Source organism: Rhipicephalus sanguineus, chromosome 3 (assembly GCF_013339695.2).
Source record: "Rhipicephalus sanguineus isolate Rsan-2018 chromosome 3, BIME_Rsan_1.4, whole genome shotgun sequence".
Classification (NCBI taxonomy): Eukaryota; Metazoa; Arthropoda; class Arachnida; order Ixodida; family Ixodidae; genus Rhipicephalus; species Rhipicephalus sanguineus.
The window spans coordinates 191,991,829-192,017,183 of NC_051178.1; the positions used below are offsets into that span (position 1 = coordinate 191,991,829).

General features: G+C 46.0%; 2 protein-coding genes across 2 annotated transcripts in view; both read left to right on the forward strand.

The window, feature by feature from the left end:
- The window catches only part of LOC119386210 (uncharacterized), a 7,116-nt gene extending 6,204 nt beyond the window's left edge, over nt 1–912 (forward strand). The window contains exon 4 of the mRNA XM_049414255.1: nt 881–912. Within this exon, the coding sequence (XP_049270212.1) occupies nt 881–912 (32 nt within the window). The remainder of the gene's footprint in view (nt 1–880) is intronic.
- A 5,968-nt stretch (nt 913–6,880) lies between these two features.
- Nucleotides 6,881–23,862, forward strand: LOC119387937 (cell division cycle protein 23 homolog). Its single transcript, XM_037655519.2, is given in 8 exon segments — nt 6,881–7,314; nt 10,210–10,542; nt 13,010–13,043; nt 13,046–13,093; nt 13,096–13,163; nt 13,165–13,472; nt 15,156–15,342; nt 22,699–23,862. Coding segments are annotated over 8 exon segments (1,728 nt in total). The 5' UTR covers nt 6,881–6,921; the 3' UTR covers nt 23,056–23,862.
- Nucleotides 23,863–25,355: the final 1,493 nt, after the last annotated feature.

Genomic DNA, 25,355 nt, shown 5'->3' on the forward strand with positions numbered 1-25,355 from the left:
GGCTTGTGGTGTGGCATAAATGGTCGTATCAAAAAGTACAAAATGAAGTTTCTGAGTAAAATGGTTACTTTCGAAGCCTCGATTGGGTCTACCATATTGCCTCGCGCGCACTGTTTGCACCATCGAGACTATGCTTTTATAGCGAAAGCTGTTATGAGATCACAACAGCAGTGCCGGTAGTTGTCCGCCGCCGCTGCCGGTGTCCGTAACCGCTATCGCGCAAAATGAGAAAAATTCAAGTTAAAAAAAAGTATCCACGACAGGATGGGATCTGAACGGGGCCCTCTGCGTGGCAGTCGAGTATTTCATCACAGAGCCACGATGTACTTGAAACTCCTTTGCAAAAAGACGCCAGACCTGCGCGAAAGCGCAGCACAGTCGCAGCAAAAGCTGGAAGAGCCAGAGGGGGGGGGGGGGCTAGCCCCTGTCCCCCTCCCGGCTTTGGGCCTGGTTACGACAATTAAATTCAAGACGTCTCACGCAACATCATCGACGGCAGCAGAACTGGCAGCCCTTCGTAAAGCGTTACAATCGTCAATGACCAACCGACACACAAGTGGACTATTTTCTGCGACTCGAAGGCGGCACTGAAGTCTCTGTACTGTCAGCCTTACTCCGTGGGCCACACGAACAGCTGGTACTAGAGACAGCAGATGTTATACACCACATAACTGAGAAAGGACATCAAATCACTTTCAGTGGTTACCCAGTCACTGCGGAATCATGGGCAATAAACGGGCCGATCAAGCTGCTCGCTAACCACACATAATACCATGAACTAGGACCGACGCTGCACGGAAGCTCCGTTTGCATGCTCGCCAACGCACCACACTGCAGTGGAATGGCATGCTCGATTGCACTCATTTGACCCCACCTTAAGTCTTCAAGTCCCACCGAGGCCTCGCCAAGTAGACGCGACCCTTTTGTGTAGGCTGTGGTTGGGCGTTGCGTTTACCAACGCCTATGGCCGACACCACAGCCTGTGACCACTGTGGCGACGCAGAAACAATTGGACATATTTTTTGCGACTGCCCACAGTATGGTGCACAACGACTAATATCCCTTTGCAACGCGCTCAACAAGTTGGATGACCGACCTTTGTCGGAGAAAAGAATTCTACGCCATCGACAGGGCGCAACGTCGCAGAAGGCCATGCAAGCGCTACTGCGCTTCTTGCGATCGGCCTGCCTTTCTGAACGATTGTAACCAGAACGCCATCCCTGAGTGTGTTGTTTTTTATCCTGTGTGCGTACGTGCGTTTTTTTCTCCTCTTTTCCCTCTCCCCCCTCTCTCTAGACCTCTTTCTTGTCCCTACTTCCTCTTCCCAGTGCTGGGTAGCAAACCAGATGCTAATATCTGGTTAAACTCCCGGCCTTCCTTTTTTCATCTCTCTCTTCTTGTTGATGCGACGGCTGATGACAATGAAGAATTATCGCGGAGCCCTTTGTAATGGGCTGGAAGCTTCAAACGACCCACTAGTTACGTAAGTCGCACTGTAAGACGCCCGATTGTTATTTCACTCTCCCTTCACGCTACATAACATACGTTAACGTGAGAAAGAGAAAAAGAGAGGGAAAGAACTTCATTGAGACCCTGAGGAAATGGATCATGGGGGGCCATATGGGCTTCCTTGGCAACCAATATAAGTGCATTTGCGAGGAACCCACTACGCTATAAATCATCATAATTTTTGTGAAGTAGGGAAGCAGCCACTAGCCATTTCTCGTCATTCTGCGGAGAACCGTGGTACGCGCTAGGAACCTGTAAGGCATTGCGTGCATTTTGTAGATGCTGTGCCTGATGACGATGAAGAATTATGGCAAAGCCCTTCGTAATGGGTTGGAAGCATTCAACACCGACTCGTTGCGCAATTCGCGTTGTGTTACACCTGGTTGTTATTTTACTTTTCTACCACGCACATTACATATGTTAATGTGTTGCCTTCCCGACATGAAGCCTGAATAGGCTCTTTTTGCAAAAGAGTTTCAAGCACCGGCATGGCTCTAGGACATCATGCCCTAGAGCCATGCCGGTGCTTGAAACTCTTTTAAAATGCCGCTGACACCATCGATAAAAACGTTCTTTTTTAATTATTACATTCTTATACCTTGCCTGTGAAGACTTGCCTTCGTTCAAGAGACATTTTTGTGTCGTCCATTAAATGTCCTCTGTGTGATGCGCCAGAAACAATTGAACATTGTTTCATAGGTTGCAGATATGCTATCCTATTATGGGATGTGCTCCAGGCGAACTCTTGAAAAAGACATGTGCTAAATTCACATTCCGTGCGATATTTTTGAAAGCGAGTTGTAATGACGTGTCTTTGGACATGCTTCTTTTCATCGGAATACTTAGCCTGTGGAAGAGGCGCATGTGCAGAGAAACGCAGAGCCGATAATTTCCTCAACAGCCCACTTCCTCAGGATGGCCACTCAGCTAAGAGGTGTATACGAGCGAATGGAAAATCAGCCAGAATGATATACGGCATTGGTGAAGTGCTTATCCTTACTGTTGTTCTAGCATATAATTAGAAAAGGGCCGTTATTGATGTATTCGCTACAGAGATCATTGCGAATTCTAAGTGCCGTCTGTTCGTCATTGTGTCGCGATAAGAGCAGAATCAACATATTAGTTCTTTGTCTGTATATTGATTGCTTTCAAGTGTCCATGTCTATGTTGAATAAATGCCATGAAAGAAAGAAAAAAGACCGGCATGGCTCTGTGGTAGAATACTGTGGTTCCATGCAGAGGCCCATGTTTCGAACCCCGTTCCGTCCTGAATATTTTTTTTTATTTCGCGCGATAGCGGTTACGGACACCGGCGGCGGCGGCGGACAACTACGGCGCCAAAAACGGCCGTTGTTGTGATCTCATAACAGCTTTCGCTGTAAAAGACCTATATACAGGCGTCATGTCGGGCAAGGAATCGCGTTAATATATATATGTTGGTGGAAGAGCAAAAAAATCACCCAGGTGTCACACAATGCGAATTGCGCAAGCGACTGTGTGGCTTCCCGCCCTAATTGCGTAGTGGGTACTTCCTACTTCACAAAAATTATGATTTACGGCGTAGTGGGATATCTTGCATGCGTATCCATGTGTACTTGTATAAGTTACCCTAAAGGCCACTCTTCAAGCTTCGCTGTGACTGTACTGGTTGTTTGGCGGAGGCCTGGCGTATATTTAGATGCGAGCGGAGCTCAATCCGGGTGGTGGTGGTTGTGCGGCGTGACCACCCTTACTGCGCATGCGCATACCCTCCCCTTACCTCCCCCTCCCCCTTTCCACTCTTCCTCTGAAACGCGGGCTAGACATGCCGAAATTCTCTCCTGCGCAACGCCACGATGAGCTCGAGCGCATGCGCGTCCCTCCCCTTCTCTCTCCTCTCCTACGCTGCCCCCCCTCGGCCGCCTGTCGACCGCGTTCCCCGCTCGCCCTGTGAGAATTAACGGCCAGGCTAGATGGAAGATACGACGCGCGTAGCGTCCCCTCTTCGCGTTCCACGAAGCGAGGTCGGTAGCATGCCCAACGAACGCCAACGGAACGCGATCGTGCAAGTGCTCCGGCTTCGCAGCGCCTCATGGTCCCCTTTAGCGGGAGATGGTGTAATTTTTTTTAAGAGGGTGGCATTGCCATGAGCAGGGGCGTAGGCGGGAATTTTTTTCGGAGGGGGTGGGGGGGGCACTTCCCTGATATGAAGTGGGGGCGGGGCTGGCCGATGTGGTAGAGTGTGACCTTGTGCTCTGTATGCCCTGGCAAAAAGAAAAAAAATACGGGAGGGGGCACGGGCCCGGTGTGCCACCCCCTGGATACGCCATTGCCCATTTGCGCATCTTTATTTCGAGTGTGACCGGGCTTCACCCGCAAAAAGTGTTAAGGCCTGTCCACACGCACGCGTTGCAGCGCGTCAACACGTGTCGTTAGACGCGGAGCCGCGCCCTCTCCCTATGGAGAGAGAGGGCGCGGAGCCGCGTTCTAAACGCCGCGCGCTGACGCGCTGCAACGCGTACGTGTGGTAAGGCCTTTAGCACCGCTACGCGCCGGCGCGCGCCGCAGTGTTTGGGAAACTTCGCGACTGTCGAGCTCGTTCGTGGAGCTAACGCGAGCACCAGCGATATAACGCTGGAAGGTTCGGTCAGGCGTGTACAAAAGCCGACGCGTTTCACGGACCGATCACATTATCGACGACTGACGATTGCGACCGCGGCTATCGTTGCACTATGAGTGTTACTTCTATTGCTGCATTGGTTCGCCCATAAGACAATAATGTAAGTTTGTGCCTACAAAGAAAAAAAAAAGCTTATTTCGTTCAGATAAAACGGCGCAGAAATCAAATTATGCGATCGTTACGCCTCATATATAGGGTGTTTCAAAAAATGCGTCCAAAATCCTGAAAAATCATGGAAATGCGATATTGGTTCGACGCCTTCAAAATTACTTCTGTAGCCGCAGACATCTTAAGATGACTAAAGACATCATTTGAGACTGTAATTAAGAAGGTTAAAGCAATTGACTTTTTAAGTAGTGAAGATGGGCGGTTATGTCAAACGGAAGATTGACGTCCTTCGTGCGAAGAACCCATTGCTGCTTTGAGAATAGGAAAAATGAGTTCAACGGAAAAAAAAAAAAAGGGAGGACAAGGAAGGTCAAGATAATATATGGAATTTCATGATTGCACGCATGGATAGCCGCTTTTGTTACTATACTATAATGTTCTGGGCATATTATTATATGTTATTCATTACTACATAATATTATTAGTAATATAATATTAGTAATTCTGCGACGTTTTTACCATTCTGCTCGAATGCTGATTTAAATGTATGTTCTTTAATATTCGCATGAATCGCACGCACATCATATCTATGTACGCGAACTGGCTGCCCACCGGCCTGCACCTTTTTTTAGGTTTATTTTTTTCCCATATTTTCAGATCGTACTTGCAGCGGGATCACAAGCGCGCAGATAGCGCTAAATCAGTACGTACACAGGCGTAACCAAGGGGGAGGGTACACCCACCCCCTCCCAAAAAAAAATTAATTTCTGGCTACGCCTCTAATGTACGCGCATGCAATTTTCTTACAATAATTTTTATACACCCCATACCTTTTTCTTGTCGTCCTCACATTATTTGCCGCGTGTGCATATGTTTCGCACGCAATTCTGAAACACCAAGTGAAAATTGGCGGGCAACCTCTGTGTTTGCAACAACTCTGCGTTCATTTATTCTACATCTAACTATTAATTTAATCATTGAATCTGGTTACACTCTAAGTGACGAACAGCTTTTTCCAATGTTGCGAGGGGTCTTTTTTTCGTTCAGCGTGAGGTTTCTTGCGTTGAACGGATCAGGCTCAGGCGTCAGACCACATTCGCTGTCAGGGTTGCCAGGTTGGGCTATAAATAGCCAAATTGGGCTACATTTTTCTGGACTTGGCGGGATTTTTTGTCGTTGGCTATTTGGCTACTTTTGGGCTATTACCTGCATTCGCTTCAAGCGCTTGTTTTCTAGTGCCTTTTCTCCTCTTTAGTGGTTGTTGTGCCTCAAGTTCGTTGCGAATCATGTGTTTACATACACAGTTATCTTTACTTCGCTCTTTCTACCATCATTTATCTGTGCTTTTGCATTCTTTAGGTGTCAGCAGCCTTCATCAGACAATTACGGTAGTCAGTAATAATGAATCCACTCCCTTCCTTTTAAGGCGAAGCTTCGTTTGCCGGGTTTCACGATGATGCTGAGTTGTTTCTTCTCACGGCGGATATACTTGTGGAGTTAAATACAAAGTGTAGATGAAAGCACACACGAAGTAGCTTAATAAGCCTCGTAATGTTTGTCTACGCTATGCCTACTATCACCAAATTCTACGCATCGCAGTTGATTTTAAAGGATATAATTTACCGCTTTACTTTAGCTTAACTTGATATGGATTCCAACATATGCTCTGAATGTGATCCGTATCGTTTACAAACAAACGAGCAATTACTATATTCGTCTCCTCCATAGAGTTCTTTATTCCTTTGACTACAATCTTCACATTGAGTCGTCACTTCAAAGCTTCAAAGAAAACAAACAAATTAATGAAAACAACAAGAAAACAAATTCCAGCGTATAAAGCGACATTTCCTTTCTATTTCTACTATCTGCACCACATACGCGATCTTGCAAGCAGATCACTTGGAGACATGTATATACTCTCTCTCTGCATAAAATGTAATAAATAGAAATGTTTTTACTCTCTTTGGCTATTTTGGGCTATTTTTTAATAATTACGTTTGGCTACTTTTGGGCTATTAATGGGCCGAAATTTGGCGGGTAGCTCTCTGAGTACCTGGCAACCCTGTTCGCTGTTTGGTATAGTCACGTATCATGATCGAGGCTGCGTGGCCCTACGAAGGCTGTGGGTTCGGATCCAACTGACGGATAGGGTTTTTTCGTCCACTTTAATTCTTTTCAATTCAAGTGAGAATCATTGCACGTCATTTCAGAAACCACAAATAATGTCCCCTGTGGTTTCCTCGGCTTAATTGTCTGTCAGTTTTCTGTATGACATACACTGCCGGTAGAAGAAAAGTACATACACAGAAGCATAGGCGTGCGCAGGGTCACCCATCAGAGGGAGGGGGGGGGCGCAAAGGTTCATCGCAGCGCCCTCCCACCCTACTTAGTAAATGTATGGGGCAGATTTCGCCCCCCCCCCCATCTCAGGTGACAAGAAGGCTCAATGTACGGGGAAGACAGTCAACGCCGTCGAGAAGACACCTCTCTTGGTCCTGCCGTTCGGTTTTAGAATCTGCTTTCTTGCCCCTAGTCACTAACGACGACAGCGCCAATGTGTTCTGGCGGCGGGCGCACTGCTAGCCGCTGCTGCCGCTGCCACTGGTTCCAGGATATCCGTCTACAATCTTTCTACGCTCTCTAGCATGGCGGAAGGTTTGAGTTTAGACTTTCCCGTGATCAAGCGCGATTTGCTGCGCTCTCGGCGCGAGTGCGCTCTGCGAGGACTGCGACAGAGCGCGAAGTGGGCGTCCGAGCTCGCGTACGCTCTGCGTGACGTAGAGGCGAGTCCACAGGACTCGACGGCGGCGGTCGACCGCAATGACGACTTGGACGATACGTACTTCCTCGCCAAGAGCTACCTGGACCTCCAGGAGTACGACCGGGTCGCGTACTTCACCAAGAATGCCACGGGGACGACGCGATTCCTCCACTATTACGCGAGGTACCTCTCGGACGAGAAGAAGCGACTGGACGACACCGTCGAGCCGATCACGGCTGCGGACCGCGGGGCAAGCCAGGAGCTGAAAGACCTACAGGTGTGAACGCGTTTTTACATCGTTGCGACGCGATGCGCCACTTGCCGCACTCGTGCAAACGGCGCTCGGTTCTGTGAGTGCGTTATACCGGTGTCACACGGTGCCCAGTGATGTTCCGTACTACGCCGAAGAATTCCCATTCCGAGACACGAAAATTCCCTATTTCGGGCATTTTCCCCTGCATACTTCGAAAAAATCCTAGCATATTTCCCTGCACGATGGTAGTACTTAGAGTGTACTAGATCACTCTAGTAGTAATGCGCGAGCGACTTCACACACACATAAATATAATGCATGCGTGTGCATAACACATAGTGCATGCACAACACAAACCCATGGCCCTCGTAACTCATGTGTTGTAAGTTAACTGTGCATACGTAGGCACGGAGTCTTACACCCAGATTGAACTAGAAATCGCTCCGCATAACTGGCGGAAACTAATCTCAATGGCTATGCTATTGCGCACTGTATGCCCCAGAACCGACTGCAGAAGCCAAAAGCACACTGTGACCGTTGTGTATGGGTCATCATAGGAGAAATTTACCATTCCTGAGATTACCTGCAATATGGCAATGATTCCCTTTTTCCCTTTCGTCAAAAATGACAACACAAAATTCTCCGAAAAAGCGAAAATTTCTGGCATGGAACATCACTGACTGTTGTATGCGATTCAGCCTGATCGGGATGAAGCTTCTCAACCGTGATTTGCTCCCCTTCTGCAGCTTGCGTAAAGGAGTCAATCACGATCGAGGAATTGGATCCAGTGCAGGTCCGATTGCGATTGACTTTGACATTGTTGTCCAATGCCTTGTAAGCACAGCGCCTACTCCTTGAGAGTCATTGCAATAAATCTGTCACATTTGCTAATGTCACTTCACGGGTCAGCTGTGCATTGAGGAGGGTCAGCCTTGTTAAATCCGGATTATTCGCTATTTCTTCTCATGCGACAGAGGAAACCTTTCCAGTGTAAGATAACAAATTGTGGATTAAGTATTTGGCACTAACACTGAGCTGGCAGCAGCGGCAGACTCTGTTGCTATAGCAAACCACCTGGCACTTTGACTTGGCATGATAGCTCTTGCGCTGTCAACGTCAATTTACCTTTGGATGGCCTCTCACCATTTTTATTTACAGAGGTCTCCTTTGGCAGCGGACATGCAAGATTATGTCCAACGGAAGTTTATGTGCAAGTTTACATGCAAGTTTATGTGAACATGCATTTGCAGGCTGTAATTTCAGAGTAAATGGGACAGCATCTTGGAAACGATACACCGCAGACTGAATGAAACCATTTGGCACTTTGCGCGTTCGGTTAGGCATTGTGTTTCTCTAAATTGTCAACTTTCGTCAATCTAAAAAATCTGGCATGAGGAACCAAGAACGTGCATTGTAGCATGGAAAAAAAAATGCCAGGCCTGCATGGAACACGAAGCACAGTCACAGCGAAAGCTGGTGGAGCGCCCTTTCTGATCCCCTTGTAAACTCTCTTGGGGCGATTACTGGAAGTTGAGTTAGAAGGTACCCACTACACCATAAATCACCATAATTTTGCCAAGTAGGGAAATACCCACTAAGACATTATTCATCATCCTGCGAAGAAGTGAGGTACCCGCTACACATCTGTAAGGCATTATGTGCACTTTGTTGATGCTTTGGCTGATGACTGAAGAATTATGGCTGAGCCCTCTGTAATGCATGGGAAGCTTTAAACCACCCACTCGTTATGCTAGTTGCATTGTCTGACGCCTGCTGTTATTTAGCCCTTCTACTACGGCTCTTCTTGTGAAGGAGTTTCAAGCACCAGTATGGCACTGGGATAGGATACTCGCCTGCCATGTAGAGGGCCCTGGTAGAAATTCCGCTGGATACTTGAGCCATGCAATGCCATCAAGTGCAGCACTGGGCTGTGATCTTGCACCCGTTTTAAAAAAGAACTGACATTTTTTCCACACATGGCTCGTTGACGTTTGTGTGTACTTCCTCCATTCATGATGCACGTATGAGCCTCAAAAATGTTCATTCGTCTTTAGAATGGGTACAAAATCTCTAGCCCTGCTGAACCCTAGTTGGAAAAAAAAATCTGGTACCTTCCGCTAAGGACCCATATTCATAAGACTACTAGTCCCTTCTGTAGATATGGTAGGTTAAACTGGATCAATTGATCATGTCTCATTAACTGTTCACAGCACAAAAGGACGAGGACAAACTAGAGGGCAGTTGACACACGTGGTGTCTTTAAACTGAATAAACATTTATTTAAAAGACACTGCTCGTGTCATCCACTTTCTACTTTGTCCGTGTCCTTTTGTGCTGTTGCATAAATGTAATTTAACTCGCACAATCTTCTGTTTTTATTATGTCTTATGAACGTCCAAAGCCGTACGCTCGGGGGGGGGGGGGATGTCGACGACCCTTCTATTTACATAGAAATGGGGAGCAAAGTTTGCCCTGTACTGTTACTCAATCGGACCTGCCCAGTAATTGTTTAAAGAGCAGGGTTATGGCCATGCAAGTTTTTGGTGATAATGGCGGCCAAAGACCTCTGATGTCGCATTGCAAGAACTGTTTATTTACTAGTGAGAAAACAGCGCTAAAAAGACAGACAAGAAAGGACACGAGACCACGGTGCTGTGGTCTCGTGTCCTTTCTTGTCTCGTCTTTTTAGCGCTGTTTTTCCACTCATCATGCCCAGATGCATACCCAACTGCTTATTTACTTCGAATCTTTACTCATGGCAAGCCAGAGACCATTCATTGTGAAGCAGTTTGTCTTTTACTTTGGGCTTGACCAAAGGGGGGTGCTGTGACGGAACTTTGTTCCCCATAATGGAGAAACCTGTATGTTAATGTCACTGAGAGTGATTTGACTGCTTTCCTTCTATTTTTTCGCCCGCAGACTGAGCTGAGAGCCCTCCGACCCAAGCTGGACGGTTTCTGCCTCTACATCTACGGCGTGGTCCTCAAGCGACTCCAGCTGCAGCAACAGGCCGTTGATGTCTTCGTCGAGGCAGTGCATGCCGAGCCCCTGCACTGGGGCGCCTGGCTGGAGCTGTCGTCGCTGGTTGCCGACTGCGACCACCTGCGCAGCCTCGAGCTGCCAAACCACTGGATGAAGGAGTTTTTCCTCGGACACACCTACCTCGAGTTGCAGCTCAACGAGGAGGTGCTCGAGACGTATGAGCAGCTCCAGAAGGGACCCTTCCTCGAAAGCACGTACCTCATGGCACAGGTCAGTGATGGAGCAGCTGCAATTAGCTTTGAAGGTATACTGAACAAAATTTTTGCCGCCAAGATTTTCCACCAAATTGAAAGATTGGGTGCTGGACTCAATAGACACAATTTTCATTTCGGGCGGAACCTAGTGGAAAATAATGAATTTAATGCGCTTTTCACAAACTGCAGCATCTAGCGGCCATGCTGTGAACTAGATGTGACGTTTGGTGAGGTTTAATGTCCTCAGAAATGGGTGTGCCAGCCGCTGCCTGCATCTCTCAACCTGCTCCACTCCCACTACGGTTCCTATAATTACTATTATTGGCACTGGCAGTGAACAGTGTTTAGGGGCTTTACCCCACAGTTTAGGGGCTTTACCTCGGGTGAGGTAAGCTCCCTAAAGAGTGGAGTACGTCTCTGCCTTTGCGGAAGGTGGCGATTGGGATGTACAGGAGAGGTAGACAAAGGGAAGTAGCAGGACAGGAAAATGTTGCACCTGCATCTGCCTCAAGGACGTTTGACGTCAGGGCTGTCGATGCGCAGCCCCTGGCTTGCAGCCGCCGTGCGCTGATAATCCTCCGAAATACCGCCAACTGTTGAAAAATATGTGAATAAATGTTTCTATTGGAAGTTTTGAAACCACTTGCGTCTACCAAGTTGAATTTCGATGTTTTCGTGATTTTTTTCCTATTTTTGTTCAGTATCCCTTTAACCTCTTTGCTACCTGCATCCACGTTCGTGAACATGACTTCAGCAAGTTATACAACAGCAAGCTGCTCAGTGTAATTGAAGGACTTGCGACTTCATCTCCCAGAGTGTTTTTTACCCTTACTCCAATAGGGAACAGCAGAAGTTGATGTTAGCTGCTGCTGTGCAAGCAGAACAGACTGCAGTGGGCAGGGCGTGCGGTACTTAGGCCTAAGTGCTTAAGATTTGCAGTTAATTTTTTTTGCATACAAAGTAGTGTGAACAGAAGTTATGCTCTTGGTCTTTGGGAATCATTAGAAAGTATTTGAGGCACTGAGAGCCAAAATTTGCATTTGTCGGCGGTGTTTTTGCCATATTTGCAACTCAAGTTGCCATTTATTTACACCATCTTTACCCTTTCAAAATAAAATTTTTGTCTCAATATTTTTTATTTGCACTTGTGCGACCATGTGAATAAGATTTTGCAAACCCTATCTTTCTTTTCTTGCTTACATCTTTGTTCGGTAGTGAAGAGGATAAGCTTAGTTTTAAGATGCCTTTAAGTGAAATATTAAGTCGGCGAGGATTGTTGAAATAGTGTTCCAGAAACCTCGTAATGCATGTTTCGCGCTAAGGAAGTGCACAGTTTGAAAGGAAATCACATTTTAGTGGTCCATATGCCGTTAGTGCAATTCAAACCATCTGCCTTTGAGAACGGCCTTCTGATCAGGCATTTGCCATGCTCAACAACCAGTGCTTTAGTGAAGCATGAATCGGGAAATGCGCAAACTGCATTTTGTTACATCTTGTAATGCACTGGAATGTTCTTTGTTGTCATGGGTAGTCTGAGTACTTGCGATTACTTGTACTGAGTCCCTTCAATGTGTTCGGGCTTGTGTTCCCGAAGTTCCGCTGGTGATGCAAATCTTGTCCTACATTTACATTAATTTCTCGATTACTAAAGCGATGAAGTGTATAGTACTGATGCTTTAGGCGTCCTCAAGCGCTCACCTTCACTATGACATAAATATTATTTGCTTTTAGTGTCCGTTCAAAGGGACATTAAAGAGTAAAACAATTCCTTCTGCATAAGTAAATTGTCCTTCTGCAATACCAAAAGCACCACTTTACCACGAGAAGATGCTTGCTTGTCACCACTGTTTCGACTCGCTGCTCATTTTCTTTAGTTCTGTGACCAAAGTTGCAAAGTGGCTGAACTGACTAGTGGCACAGCTGGGCACGAGCATTATTTTGCATGGGGTATCAGGCAAGGCAGACGTTAGCAACACCAACTACTGCAAGGCAACTACTCGGTCATGACATAGCCAAGGGGGGATTGAAACCCCTGCAAAATTTTCTATTTTACATGTATACATATCGTCACGAGTATGGAAACGGTCCTCTCCTGCATGGGTGCTGAATAATGACAACATTGGAAGATGACAAACATTGTTGTGGGGCTCAGTCTGGAGCTGGCCTGTTGGTCTGCAATCCTGTGTGCTCTCTGCTGCGTTAGCTCTACCAGTGCTGACTGACGACGGCTGAATAAGTACTTCTCGTAACATCATGCGCACACACACACACACATAGAAACACGCACTCAATCATAGATAAAGGTTGCTTGACCCTCCACTAGAAAAAAATTTCTGGCTATGCTACTGCAGCCACTTGATGCCTGGGTGCCAGTCATGGTCACTCACATGGTTTAGCTCATTCTCATAGCCTCAAATAGACTCTACATATGAGGCTCTAGAAGCACAAAACATTCGTACTCAGGAACTCTTCTGGCATCGCAGGTCGCCATTGCATACCACAACATGCGGGTCGTCGACAGGCCATTGAGGGCTTCCAGAAGCTGCGCAAGGCCGACCCATTCCGGCTGGAAACATGGATATCTACTCCAACCTGCTGTACGTCAAGGAGTTGCGTGTCGAGCTGAGCCACCTGGCCCCACAGCGTGTGCGCCATCGACAAGTACAAGCCCGAGACATGCTGCGTCATCGGCAACTTCTACTCGCTTCGGTCCCAGCACGAGAAGGCCGTCCTCTACTTCGGCCGCGCACTGCGTCTCAACCCGAACTACTTTGCGGCGTGGACCCTCATGGGCCACGAGTACATGGAGATGAAGAACACCAACGCCGCCATCCAGTCGTATCGGCAGGCCATTGAGGTGAACCGTCGGGACTACCGGGCCTGGTACGGGCTGGGACAGACCTATGAGATACTCAAGATGCCCAATTACTGTCTCTACTACTACAGGTCGGTTTTAATGTTCTCTTTCGTGCTCTTAAGTAACCTGTTTTAAGGCATAAGCCTTACATGCCTCACAAATGGGAATAGTGACTGTCGGCATTGGCAGCGTCAACAGGAGGGATGCAAAAGATCATCATGTGATGACTTCACCCTGCGATGTCATCGTGACATCACATGACGACGTCATCACAATCACGGAGGCTGTGCAAAACCTCGTGAGGTGCAGAAAGCTTCGCATTCCTCCGATCCAGGAGGTAATGCAAAACCACATTGGGTCTGAAAGCTTTCAGGTGGGATCAATACAATTGACTGAGGACTAAAAGAAGATGGCTTTTGTCTTCTAGTTGTCTTAGGCAAATGCATGAGAATCTGGGTTTTTAGGATAGGATAGATTCAGTTATGAGTGCGGGATGTGAAATGAGCCATGAACTATACGGAAAGGACATGTTTTGCTTTGATAGCGGTAAAATACTACCTGAGTGTGGTGACAAGACAATGCACATAAGTGAAATTTCATTCTGTTGAGGTTAAGTTTCCTGGTTAGTGATTTTGTTAATGCCAGAATTGGCAGAATGCTGTGTTTTTCTTGCTAGAAAATTGTGTTTGTCTTTGACTTCTGTGTCTTAGATGTCCCAGCGTCAGTCTGATGTTAATTTTCTACTTTGAACCTATCAAATGTGGTTGCATGTTTAATTGGAGAGGTGTTACAACCAGGCAACAGTGAAGTGAGCCAGCTGCATGTCTTGATATCTTTTCTGCCTCTTGCATAATTTGATTTATGGGATAATTAAACCAATTTTGATCGTTCTGTAGCAGTCGAACTGAGGAGATGCAGCGAGCCATGGAGAGAAAAATGATAGGTGTAACCTTAGAGGGACATTAAAGAGAAACAATGAATTGGTTTAGATCAATAAATTGTGCTCTGAGAACTCTAATATCGTTAATTTCACCATCATTATAGGTTTATATATACAGGAGAAAATCAAGTCCCCCCCCCCCCAAAGTTTCATTTCTAAATCTCGCGCTGAATCTCCCCGTGTGACATCAGGATTTAAAAGTGTATTTATTGTATTTTGGCGCCATCGGCTCAACAAAATTACCCCAAACTTGGTATGTTAAGTCTATGTACTTCATTTTTACCGATTAGGAACTACGTAGTCCCTACTAGCGCCGTCAAACATGTGACGTCACGGCGAATGGTGCAGAAACTGCCCACATTTTGTTTTTGCGCGTTTTTCTCGCTTAATAAGCGTCTTCTCGCAGCAAACGTGGTATTTTTGGTATCGTGAAAGAGTACTTTACTAATATGAGAAAATTGTGTTGCTCTTTGGTGTTAAGGGACAAGAAGAGAGCAGAGTGAGTCAGGGAACCAAACGAGAGTTAAGACTTCTTATTGAAATCAAGAAGAAGAGATGGGCATGGACAGGGCATGCAGCGCTTAGGCAAGATAAGTGCTGGTCATTAAGAGTAATCTACTGGATTCCAAGAGAAGGCAAGCTTGTGAGGGGTAGGCAGAAAGTTGAGGGCAGATGAGATTAAGAAGTTTGCGGGACCAACATGGCCGTAGCAAGCACAGGACCATGTTGATTGGCAAAACATGAGAGAAGCGTTCGCCCTGTAGTGAGCGTAGTCAGGCTGCTGCTGCTGATGACAGAAGTTGACTGTATACTGTTTACGGGCAACACGCAGGCAAGCGCAGGAGCTGCGGCCCAACGACTCGCGCATGATGGTGGCGCTGGGTGAGGCCTACGAGAAGCTGGACAAGCACCACGAGGCCAAGAAGTGCTTCTGGCGGGCCCACTCTCTCGGGGACTTTGAAGGGCTCGCCCTGTTCAGGCTGGCGCGCGTCTACGAGCGCCTCGGCGAGAGCGAACAGGTGTCTTTGACTTTTGTGTTATTTTATGCTAGAATGTTGTTGCTAGACAGTTAAGCCAGAAAGTTGGGCTTGTTGCTATCGAGCATAATAGAACATGATTACTAGCACAAAGGGGACGGGGACGAGCAAAAGGAACATAGGATTTTGGGCCGAGAGCTTGTGTCTGCAGAAAAGGCGATGCCAGGGCAGCCTTGGATGTCTCACATCACAATTTTAGAAAAATTCCTTTCTTGTTTTTACACTTCTCCCAATCTGATGAAATAAATTGAGTACAGTCGTCACTTAGTTTCAACTGTACGTATATGGATTACTGCCTCTATCAAACAGTTGTGACATCCCCTGTAAAATCTTGTACAAAATAGTACTATAACACTGCACTATGCCTACATCGAACACCCATGCACCTTTTCATTTGATTTTTTGAACTCTTCGCTGTGCTGTGTCCCTGCAAGTGGGCTTCTCTTGACTGGTACGCAATCACTGGCATCGTTAAAATAATTCGTGCCGACTTAATGGCACTGTTTTGGCAGTTGCTGTCCGGCAGGGCATTAAAAACAAATGGCAGTGCAAGGCGTAGAGCAAAACTAGCAAGTTTTGCATGTCAAGGTATGGATGCCTCGCACAGCAGCAATCTTATTTATATTTCACGAAGATTAATTTGCTTTAGCAAGCTTCACCACATCACAGCCTTGTAATGCGGTGAAGAATACTAATAGCAGAAAGTAGTAAGTGTCGTGCGGTGAAGCACGCGGTCTGTGGCTGTTTGTTGTCAGAAAGAGGACTGCGGTGCTGCTTAAGAACGCAAAAGTTCTCCTTGTCCGATTCTCATGTCTTACGAAATCGCGCAAGTGAAAGATGAATGATAACTTGCGGTTTTAGAACAAGCAGGGTGTCTACCGAGTTGACATTTCTAAATTCCCTGAGTTTTCCAGGTTTTCCCTGAGTGTTTTTGCTGAAATTCCCTGAGTGAAACAGAACTTTGTTTTACGTCAAGATGGGTAGAGACCATATCGCTCGGTGATGTCACTCTCTAATACGCATTTTAGAAAATGAAAACGACTTAATCCCACGAGATCCCAGGGGGGGGGGGCGGTAGCGGCGATCGCCCCCCCCCCCCCGGGATCTGCCACTGCTATGGCTTTAACGGAAGTTTTGCAATTAGAGCACAACACCTACAAAGGTATGAGCCGTATGCTGATCCCCACTAAAGATACCGCGGCGCACGCGACCACGCCCGCTGGTACAAAGTACGCACTTCCTGTCGGACTCACGCAGCCAGCCCCCCCCCCCCCTTCCCAACGCACCGGCTCCTATCCATGTGCCCATCGCGCGAATGAGATGGTCGGCTCGTTTCATCTCTGCTTAAGCCCCGTTCTTCGGCAGCGCTCGCACACTTTCACTCGCACATGGAGCTTGCGACGCGCGGGGTGATGTAATCGCGATTTGGACTTGATAGGGAAGATCATGGCGAAGGCAAGAAATTCGCGTCGGAGTGTCTATATAATTGCTATCGCAAAAGAAATCGCAGCATATCCACGGAGTGAATGATGATGAGTGGGCGAAGCTGCGGAGGTTCATCGGTAAACCGTGAATCTTCCGTGAATTCTGCCCAGTACATCATCACCGACGTGAGATCGGGCGCGTTTATACTAAAGGTTCGATGAGTTATGACGACTTGCAGCTCACTTTAATTTTACATGTACGCTGTGAATTTTCATTGTTTAGAAAACCATTGCTTTAGAAAACATCTGGCGTCTTTCGTTAAGCAGCTGGCGTCTTTTCGTTTTGCTTTAGAAACATCTGGCGTTCTTTCGTTTTGCTTTTACAAAACATCTGGCGTCTTTCGTTGGTTTATTTCATCAATAAACGGCGTTTTGAACAAAATTTTTATTGTTTAATCACGCACAGGAGAAATCTCACCAGGCACTACCTTGGAGGTAAACAATGGCTGCTAATGGGAATGAGAGACAGAAGAAGTCGGCTTTTAGCTAACACTTACACTTCTACTTCTACTAACGTTTCCTACTGGAACATGCCAATGGCTGCTAATGGGGAATGAGAGACAGAAGAATTCGGCTTTTAGTTGACGCGCACCCTGCGGATTTTTTATTGTTCAACAACGCACAGGAAAAATCTCCCACCGCCACCACCTTGGAGGTCAAGATCTGGTACTAGCGTTACGACTGGTTACGCACTACTACTACTACTACTACGACTACGAGGGACGAACGGGTGCCACCTTAAAGAGCTTCGCCCCTAAAAAAGCAATATAGCTGCGGGCTAAGATCGCATGAAAGCACGGCAACATCCTGAATTACGGCACATCCGATTATGCTGAAAACGTTACTGTTTTCCGATATCGCGCGCCGAATCGAGAATGTGGGACCCGGTGTCGCGAATTTCGGTCGCCGCTATGCCATGGCTCTAAAAAGTTTTGTAATTCGGCTTTGTAGCAAACACCCACGTGGTGTGGCTGGTAATTGCCAGCTGCAGCCCCCAAAAATTTCAGTCGACTGCCTAAAACTTGTTTCAGCAGTGCCCTCATCGGGAAAAAAAAGAAATAAAAAATCTTTCACTTGCTGTGAATGGGCCCGTTAGTTACGCTAGCTCTCGCCTGGAAATTTATTATATTCTTCACGGAGTCCTAAATAGCATCTTTGAAGCTCGGGATCAGAGCGAGTGAGCTCTCCGATAACAGCCAACAAGCGTCTTTTTTCTCGCCGATCGGGATGGCTTGCCAGATACGAGCCTTGTCGAAGACATCCGCTTCCTGCGCGATCGCGATCGCTTGCAAGATAACTCAAGCTCGTTACATCTACTGCTACCGCTTCTACAACTAATCATGCTTGTTACTTGACACGCGGCGATAACAAAAACACCATATCGGGCGCTAACGCACAGCACGCGCGAGGAAGATTACAGAACTACACCGCGTACTCCCAGAACATCCTGACAACATCGCGCGATACGATGTGTTGTGGTTCGCGGTTCCCGCATGCCACACATTAGCCGGATTCTCTCCCACTTCACCGCTCTGAAGGCGATGACAGCATCAAGGTGCGCCACTTCCCCGCAGCCGCAGCGGCCGTTTGATTTGAAAAATGCGTTCACAAAATATCGAGCAGGCGCTACCGCGACTTTCGTCGCCTTTCAATAAAGATACTGTGGATTTTCCCTGATGGGAGCACAATTTCCCTGAGTTTTCCCTGAGAATTTCCCGACTACCCGAAATCCCTGAGAATTCCCGGTTTTCCCGGTCGGTAGACACCCTGAACAAGTTGGTAACTTCCCACATTTCAGTGTCAAGAGACTTTTTGACATGTGTGCAGTTTCTAAATGTGCTTCGCATTGGCATCTTTTGTATATCTAATTACCATCTTGCGATACCCTTTGAGGTCTATGTACTCAGGCTCTACTGTACCGGATAACATCATTTGTGCTCATAGTGGCTGTACATCCCATCTTCGTCGTAATGAAACTGTACGTGACCCGGGTAACTTTTGTGACTGTATTGCACTTGTAGTGTTTTCGAAAGCTTTGGATTGTTTATAAATACGATGCAGAAGCATAGTGGAGTACTACACGTTCATTGAAAACTCGGTCGCTTTTGATATACCAAACGCTCTGTCATGCCATGCCTCTGCTAATCATACCCCAATCACTTCTTGTGTTATGGGAAACATTCATGCAGATGAGGCAGCGCTGTTCTGGCAAGTGCTTTAAGAGATAATATATTGGATCTGAAAGAAAATATGTATGCACTTTCGTTTAATGCGTTTTTCATTAATGCTGCAACCACTGAACACGGAAGATCGCCAACTAGATTAGATGCAAATCAATCTAAAGTAATCTATGGCTCGCACAGTAGTGCTTGGGCACGAGAAATTTGTGATTGGCACTTGGTATTGGCGGGTTTGCTTGTGTAAGCTGTGTGGAAACAACTGTAAAAAATGTGGTCCAGCACATGAATAGCGGAAATAGCTAATCGCCATCCATTGAAGCACGATACCTGGGGCCTGTATCTCATCGAACTACTGGTTGCCAGCTCGTTAATATGACGTACTGCACGACGTCCTGGGGTAAAAAGGATGATCTATGTTCAACGCCACGGCAAAGAGTCGCGCTGGATGACATCCCTGGTTTACGCATACATAACCCTTTGGGACAGGGCATCCTCATTTGGAGACGTGACTTACTTTTGCGATCTCTGTGCGCTATTGGCAAGGAAGAAACTACAAACACTGAGCTAATGGCAAATTAAGCATTCTTGTTGCCTTAAGTTCCCTTGTATCTTTTCTGGTTGATATATTTCGCAACACGCAATGAATTTGGTGAAGTCAGTACCGTGTTTAACAAGACGTTAGACCTGTGGTGTTTCGGAAGGAATTTCAAAATATTTTTTTACCTTTTTTAGGAATGCCCGCTGCCAGCAGATAACTATCGCATTTAATTTGAGTTGGTCATTGAATTGGGTTTATGAAGAAATATAGCGGGACTGACTGTAAAATAATTAGATCATTATTTATGTTTAAATGACGTTTAATTGCTGTAAAACACGCTATAATTTATTCTCAAACTTTCACTTGCTTCATATTTCGTCTCCAGGTTCTTGGCATCAAATTATGTGAATTTCACGCATTTATATAGACAGTCGATCATAATGTGTGTTGTAAAGGCGTAAATACCCAAGAATGTGGATGTGAGAACGACCACTGCCATAGCACATTTGGTAGTGTACTGCATGCCTACATTATGCTGAGGTCGTGGGTTTGTAACACACTAGCGGCAACTTGTTGTTCATACACTTTTGCTTTACTTTATCCTGCAGTAGCAACGCTTCGATTGAAAACTACTAATAATAATGCTCCATATAGTTTCCTTGGCTTCATATACATAGTTGTGTGCAACAAAAACAGGCCTATTGATTGATCTGCCTTATTTCATTCAGTATATTCTGTTATTTTGTGATCTCCTTTAGATTTGATATGCCGTGTTTTTTTTGCATATAAGCTGCCTCTGCATGTAACCCACATGTGCAAGCGCAAACCAGTGAAAAATAAAAAAATGTGTTTAAAAAAAGATCCCCGTGTATTGCCATAAAACCAATGTGTGCATCGAAATGCGAGTACCGTATTTTCCGGTGTATAAGACGCACCTTTTTTCCTAGATTTTCGCTGGTGCGTCTTATACAACGGTGCGTCTTATATACGCAAAAAGTTACGTGACTCTGCGAGACCAATTTGTTTATATTTAATTTATGAGTACGATAAACTGAGCTCGAGAGCATTCGTAAAAATATATATGTAATTTTGTTGTAACAATGAAGCGGCTGCGATCTTAGATGTCAGCTACTTGCTGTTCAAGCAGCGCGGCGACCACGGAGATTACGGCCGCAATAAAAGCCACCACTGTCGCGTGCCCCATTGTACTGTTTGAATTGTTTGTTCTTAAACGAAGAATTAAACCCACAGAACTGAGGCAATAAATAAAAAAGAGCACCACAACGGTCCATTGTAACGTTGTAGCGCCCACAATATCAGTTGCAAAAGCGAAAGTACCACTTCATTATCATCATCATCAGTTTCCGTGTGAGACGTCGCTGCAGTCCAGCAGTAGTCGCAGCTTCCGGCTTCCGGTCGCCATTTGCGTTTTGTATGCGTGTGTAGGTGGTATCCGACGATCGTGTGATAACCGTGCGGCGCGTTCGTTGTTTATGTGTTCTCGCCAAGTCTGGTAATGCCCTGAAGGTATGGTAGCCACCATAGTACAGGCAGTGCCAACGATGTGCTTCAAGGTGCTTACAATGCTGCGTAAAGTTACTCAGAGGCTGACGACGGCAACCCAGCGATGCTGCCAACCGAGGCGGAAGAACTTTTGACAGTGCGCCGGAGGATGTGGCTTCAAATCCAGTAGAATAAATAGTGGTTTTCTGCGCCTTAATAAAACTGCTGCTTACAGATATTCAGTGCCGTGCGTGACTACGCATTTCGCAATCAATGTACTCTGCGTGGGTCATTGTGTTTTATCATGTCGACTGAGTTAAAAATAGATGCGTCTTATACAAAGGTGCGTCTTATATATCATTTTTTCTTTCGAAAGTCGTAAAAAGTAGGGGGTGCGTCTTATACAAAGGTGCGACTTATACACCGGAAAATACGGTATATAAACTGCACCTCGACTTTAGCTCCGAAATTTCTCTATACAATTGAACCCGCATATAAGAAATCATTGTGTATATCAAACAGTTGTGAAATCCCCTTGAGTATATTTTCGATGTATAAAATATCTTATATATCGAATCATCTATATACGGAACTTTTTTCTGAACCTCTTCAGATTTAATATATCTGGGTTTGACATTATTTTGTGTTGGCTATACGCAAGCAAACAGCTTTATAACCAGATATGTTGTCAACATTATATAAAAATGCATATATTATGTTTGTGCATATTGGATATGTGCAGTTTAAAATAGCGTTTTGTTGTCTTTGTTATAGCACTGCTTAAACCTAACGTATTAGAGCATATAAATATGCTCTAAGAAGAACGTTCATCATATGGAGGAGGCGAGGACCTTTGTCAGAGACATAAGCCTTTAGTCCTCACCTCCGTCTTGATTTGCCGAGAAAATGAAAACATTTAATTGAATTGAATCGAAATACGGTATTCACCTTCAACGGTAAGTGTGTGATTTTCTTCGCAAAACTGCCTTCTGACTTAGCATCTGGGAATGATTTTATCTGTAGATGGATCATGGTCCGAGCATATTGACAGTATTGTGCGTAAGGCCGGAGAATCGCTCGCTTTCTTTCAGAGGAGTCTTAAGCTGCATACAAAGCCTACATAAGGGTTCTATTTGAATATGCCTGCCCTGTGTGGGATCCATCCCGCTCTGTACGAACTAAAGCTCTCGAATGCGTTCAGTCAAGCGCTGCAAGGAATGTGTTGGGGTGATACGATCTATTCAATATTGCACTGAATTAATATGAAAAGAACTCTGGGGTGACCTCCTCTAAAAGACCGCCGCAAAAGCCTTCATCTCAAGCTCTATTTAATATGCAAGAATGAAACTGGGATCATGGCATCTTTATATCTGGATCCCCCACATTATTTGTCATCCTGAAGAGATTATCAATGTAAAGTGGAAGAGTATCTCCCTAGGACAGATCTTTTTAAATCGTCTTTCCTTCCGCACACAATATGGGAGTGGAACTTGTTGCCGCCTGAGGTTGTGAACCAAAAGACTGTTGATTTGTTTTATAGCATGTTATGGCGTTCGGAATAATGTTGCTGGCGCTGCGAGTTTTGTGTGAATAACGAAAGAATAAAGAATATTTCTTTTGAAACTCTTCTCAGGCCTGCGCGGCGTTTACCGACTATGTGAGGCAATGCGAGAGCCAGTGCTACCGGGCGGACCGTGAGGACCTGGCTCATGCCTGCCGCTTCCTGGCCAGGCACCACCTGGCCCAGAAGGACCTGGATGCAGCGTACGAGTATGCACACAAGTGCACCGAGTTTCCCGAGACCAAGGAGGAAGCGCGGGGCCTGCTCAAGCAGGTGACCGACGCCCGGGCGCTCCTTGAACAGGATTCGGGGGGCGGGGACATGCAGATCGAGGAAGATGAAGAAGACGACGACTCACTCCTCACGGGTCAAGACTCTCTTATCTGCGAGGTTGCGGACGTGGGGGGCTTCAGGACTCCGAACAAGTGATCGCTGTTGTGTAGATAGGATGTGGGAAACGGTGCCGTGCGATTCGAGGACGAAGAAAGAGATGAGAATGACCTGAAATGCCACTGGACAAGACTCGGTCACTCCTGACATTGCGGATGTGGGTGGCTCTTGAAGCCGCGATGAATAATTACTGTCATAAATCGTAGATGCATGTTCCATTCGCTTGTCTAAGGATGAAATAGGCGAAAGTGCATTGGTGGGGTATTTGGTTGACGATCATAAGTTTGAACAACGGGACTGAACGCGGACAGAGAAGTGTACATGCAAGCACACACATGATGTGCGTGCATGTGTTCTCTGTGTTCAGTTGCGCTGTTCAGACTTATTACGATTGTCTAAAGGGCGATGGCTACAACGGTTGATGAATCAGAGAAAGCTGAAAGTGGACTCAGTGTGCTGTGGTGGCAAATGTGTGGGCTTCTGGACTGATTGTCGGTGTGATTCAGGTAGGGGACGAATAAGCTTAGGTGGGAAGTGTATGCTTTTCCGAATGCACTTGTTAATGAGACTATTGCGACGTTTAGATTTGGATGAGAACTTTTTGGTGGTCATTTGCTAACTTCACATTTCTATGCGAAGATATTTGCCCCAGGTCAAACGTGTTTGAGTGTTCTTGGACAGGCTGCAGAAAAAGGTGAAATGGCTGTGACTTGCTGTTCAGAGACTGAAACTCGCAAAATGTGGGTTAGGCTTCGAGACCTGCAATCGGTGGCCATTGCCGCAAATTAATTGATATCGTGCCCACCAAATTTGAAGGGGCTATGGGAAGCAGGGCAGGCATTGAATATCTGAGCTCACTGCATGAAAAAACACAGTAAATGACCTGCTTCACTGAATTTTAGATTCACAACCACCAACTGTTGGTGTGTCATGCGGGAAGATGGAATTGTGGATGTCACAATGTTCTTGCATGAAGATTGTGTATATTTTGACATGTTAAGTGAAGAGCAAGAAGATGAAATGGGTAACGATCCAGGCAACCTTTTTATGTTGCAGACGTCGGAGACGTGATAACGGGATATAAATTATTGTTGCCAATGACGTTGTTTAAGTCATGTTGCGAAGACATGTGCCATTTCGGGATAAATAACTTGGTTCTGTGCTTACTGTGATTAAAGTAATTTATCCGTCAGAAAAACTTGTATTCACTTGTCAATGCATTCAGTGACACCTTTCCTATCTTGGTCTCTAACTTGTGCTCCTTTGATGAGCCGCAACATATGGTCTTCGAAGAATTGCCCTGACGATTACTAGACTTGTCGAAATGTTGGCTCTAGTAACATTCCCTGTTTAGCCATTTATGATCACTCATGAAGATGGACCGCCAGTAACACGTCCAATTTGCAATCCATAGATGGCGCTTGTTTTACACTTCTCGCCTGTCACTGTTTAGTGGTAGTGAGAACAACATGGAAAAACACTACGTACTGCTATTCTGCCATATATGGTAAAATGTCATGACGATGAAGTCTCGTGACTCTAAAATTGTTATGTTATATGCGAAAAGTCGTTATAAACGTATATTCATACTGTGCGAAAGGCAACACAATTCCTCATCTACTTTGTTATGACCGGAAATTTGTTATATCTAGTATATTCGTTACGTAGGGTTTCGAGTGTACATCTTGTCATGATTATGAAATGACACAACGAAAAGACTCGAAACACTGACGTTGAAGCAGACACAAAGACGAGCGCCGGGACGATGAAGAAGACAAGCGCCAACACTTGCCAACTCGCCTGACCATCAGTGCTGCTGAACATCTTGTCAGCCATGATGGAAGGAACAACATAGGAGGGAGCATCATGTGGCAGTTATAAAGCCTAGTCATACAGTCTGTGGGAGAAATAGGCCTGTAGTCACGTGATAGGCAACCAGTAGCATTCACGGGAGGGGGTCAAAATCCTCCCGCCGGAATTTTGAAATATTGCCTGTGTATATATTCACGCACACATACAAACACACGCACGAGCATTCATAAAGGGTAGCTCAACCCCCCGTCCCCCCCACTAAAAAAAAAAATCTGGTTACGCCATGCTCATTGAGTACCGTAGAGCGGGAGAGGCGGCGTCAGAGGAGATTGGCTTGCTGAGGCTAACGGAATCACGTGACGCTTTCTTTTCCACCTTCCGTGTCGTCACCTGTGATTAGCCCAGAGGGCTCCTGCGGTCACTAGCTGGAAAGGGCGCCATTGCAGACCTTCACAAGGTGGTGTAATTTGAAGAATGTCCATTATGACGACCGATCGAGGTGTCTCGGTATCTGTTGCATCAGTCAT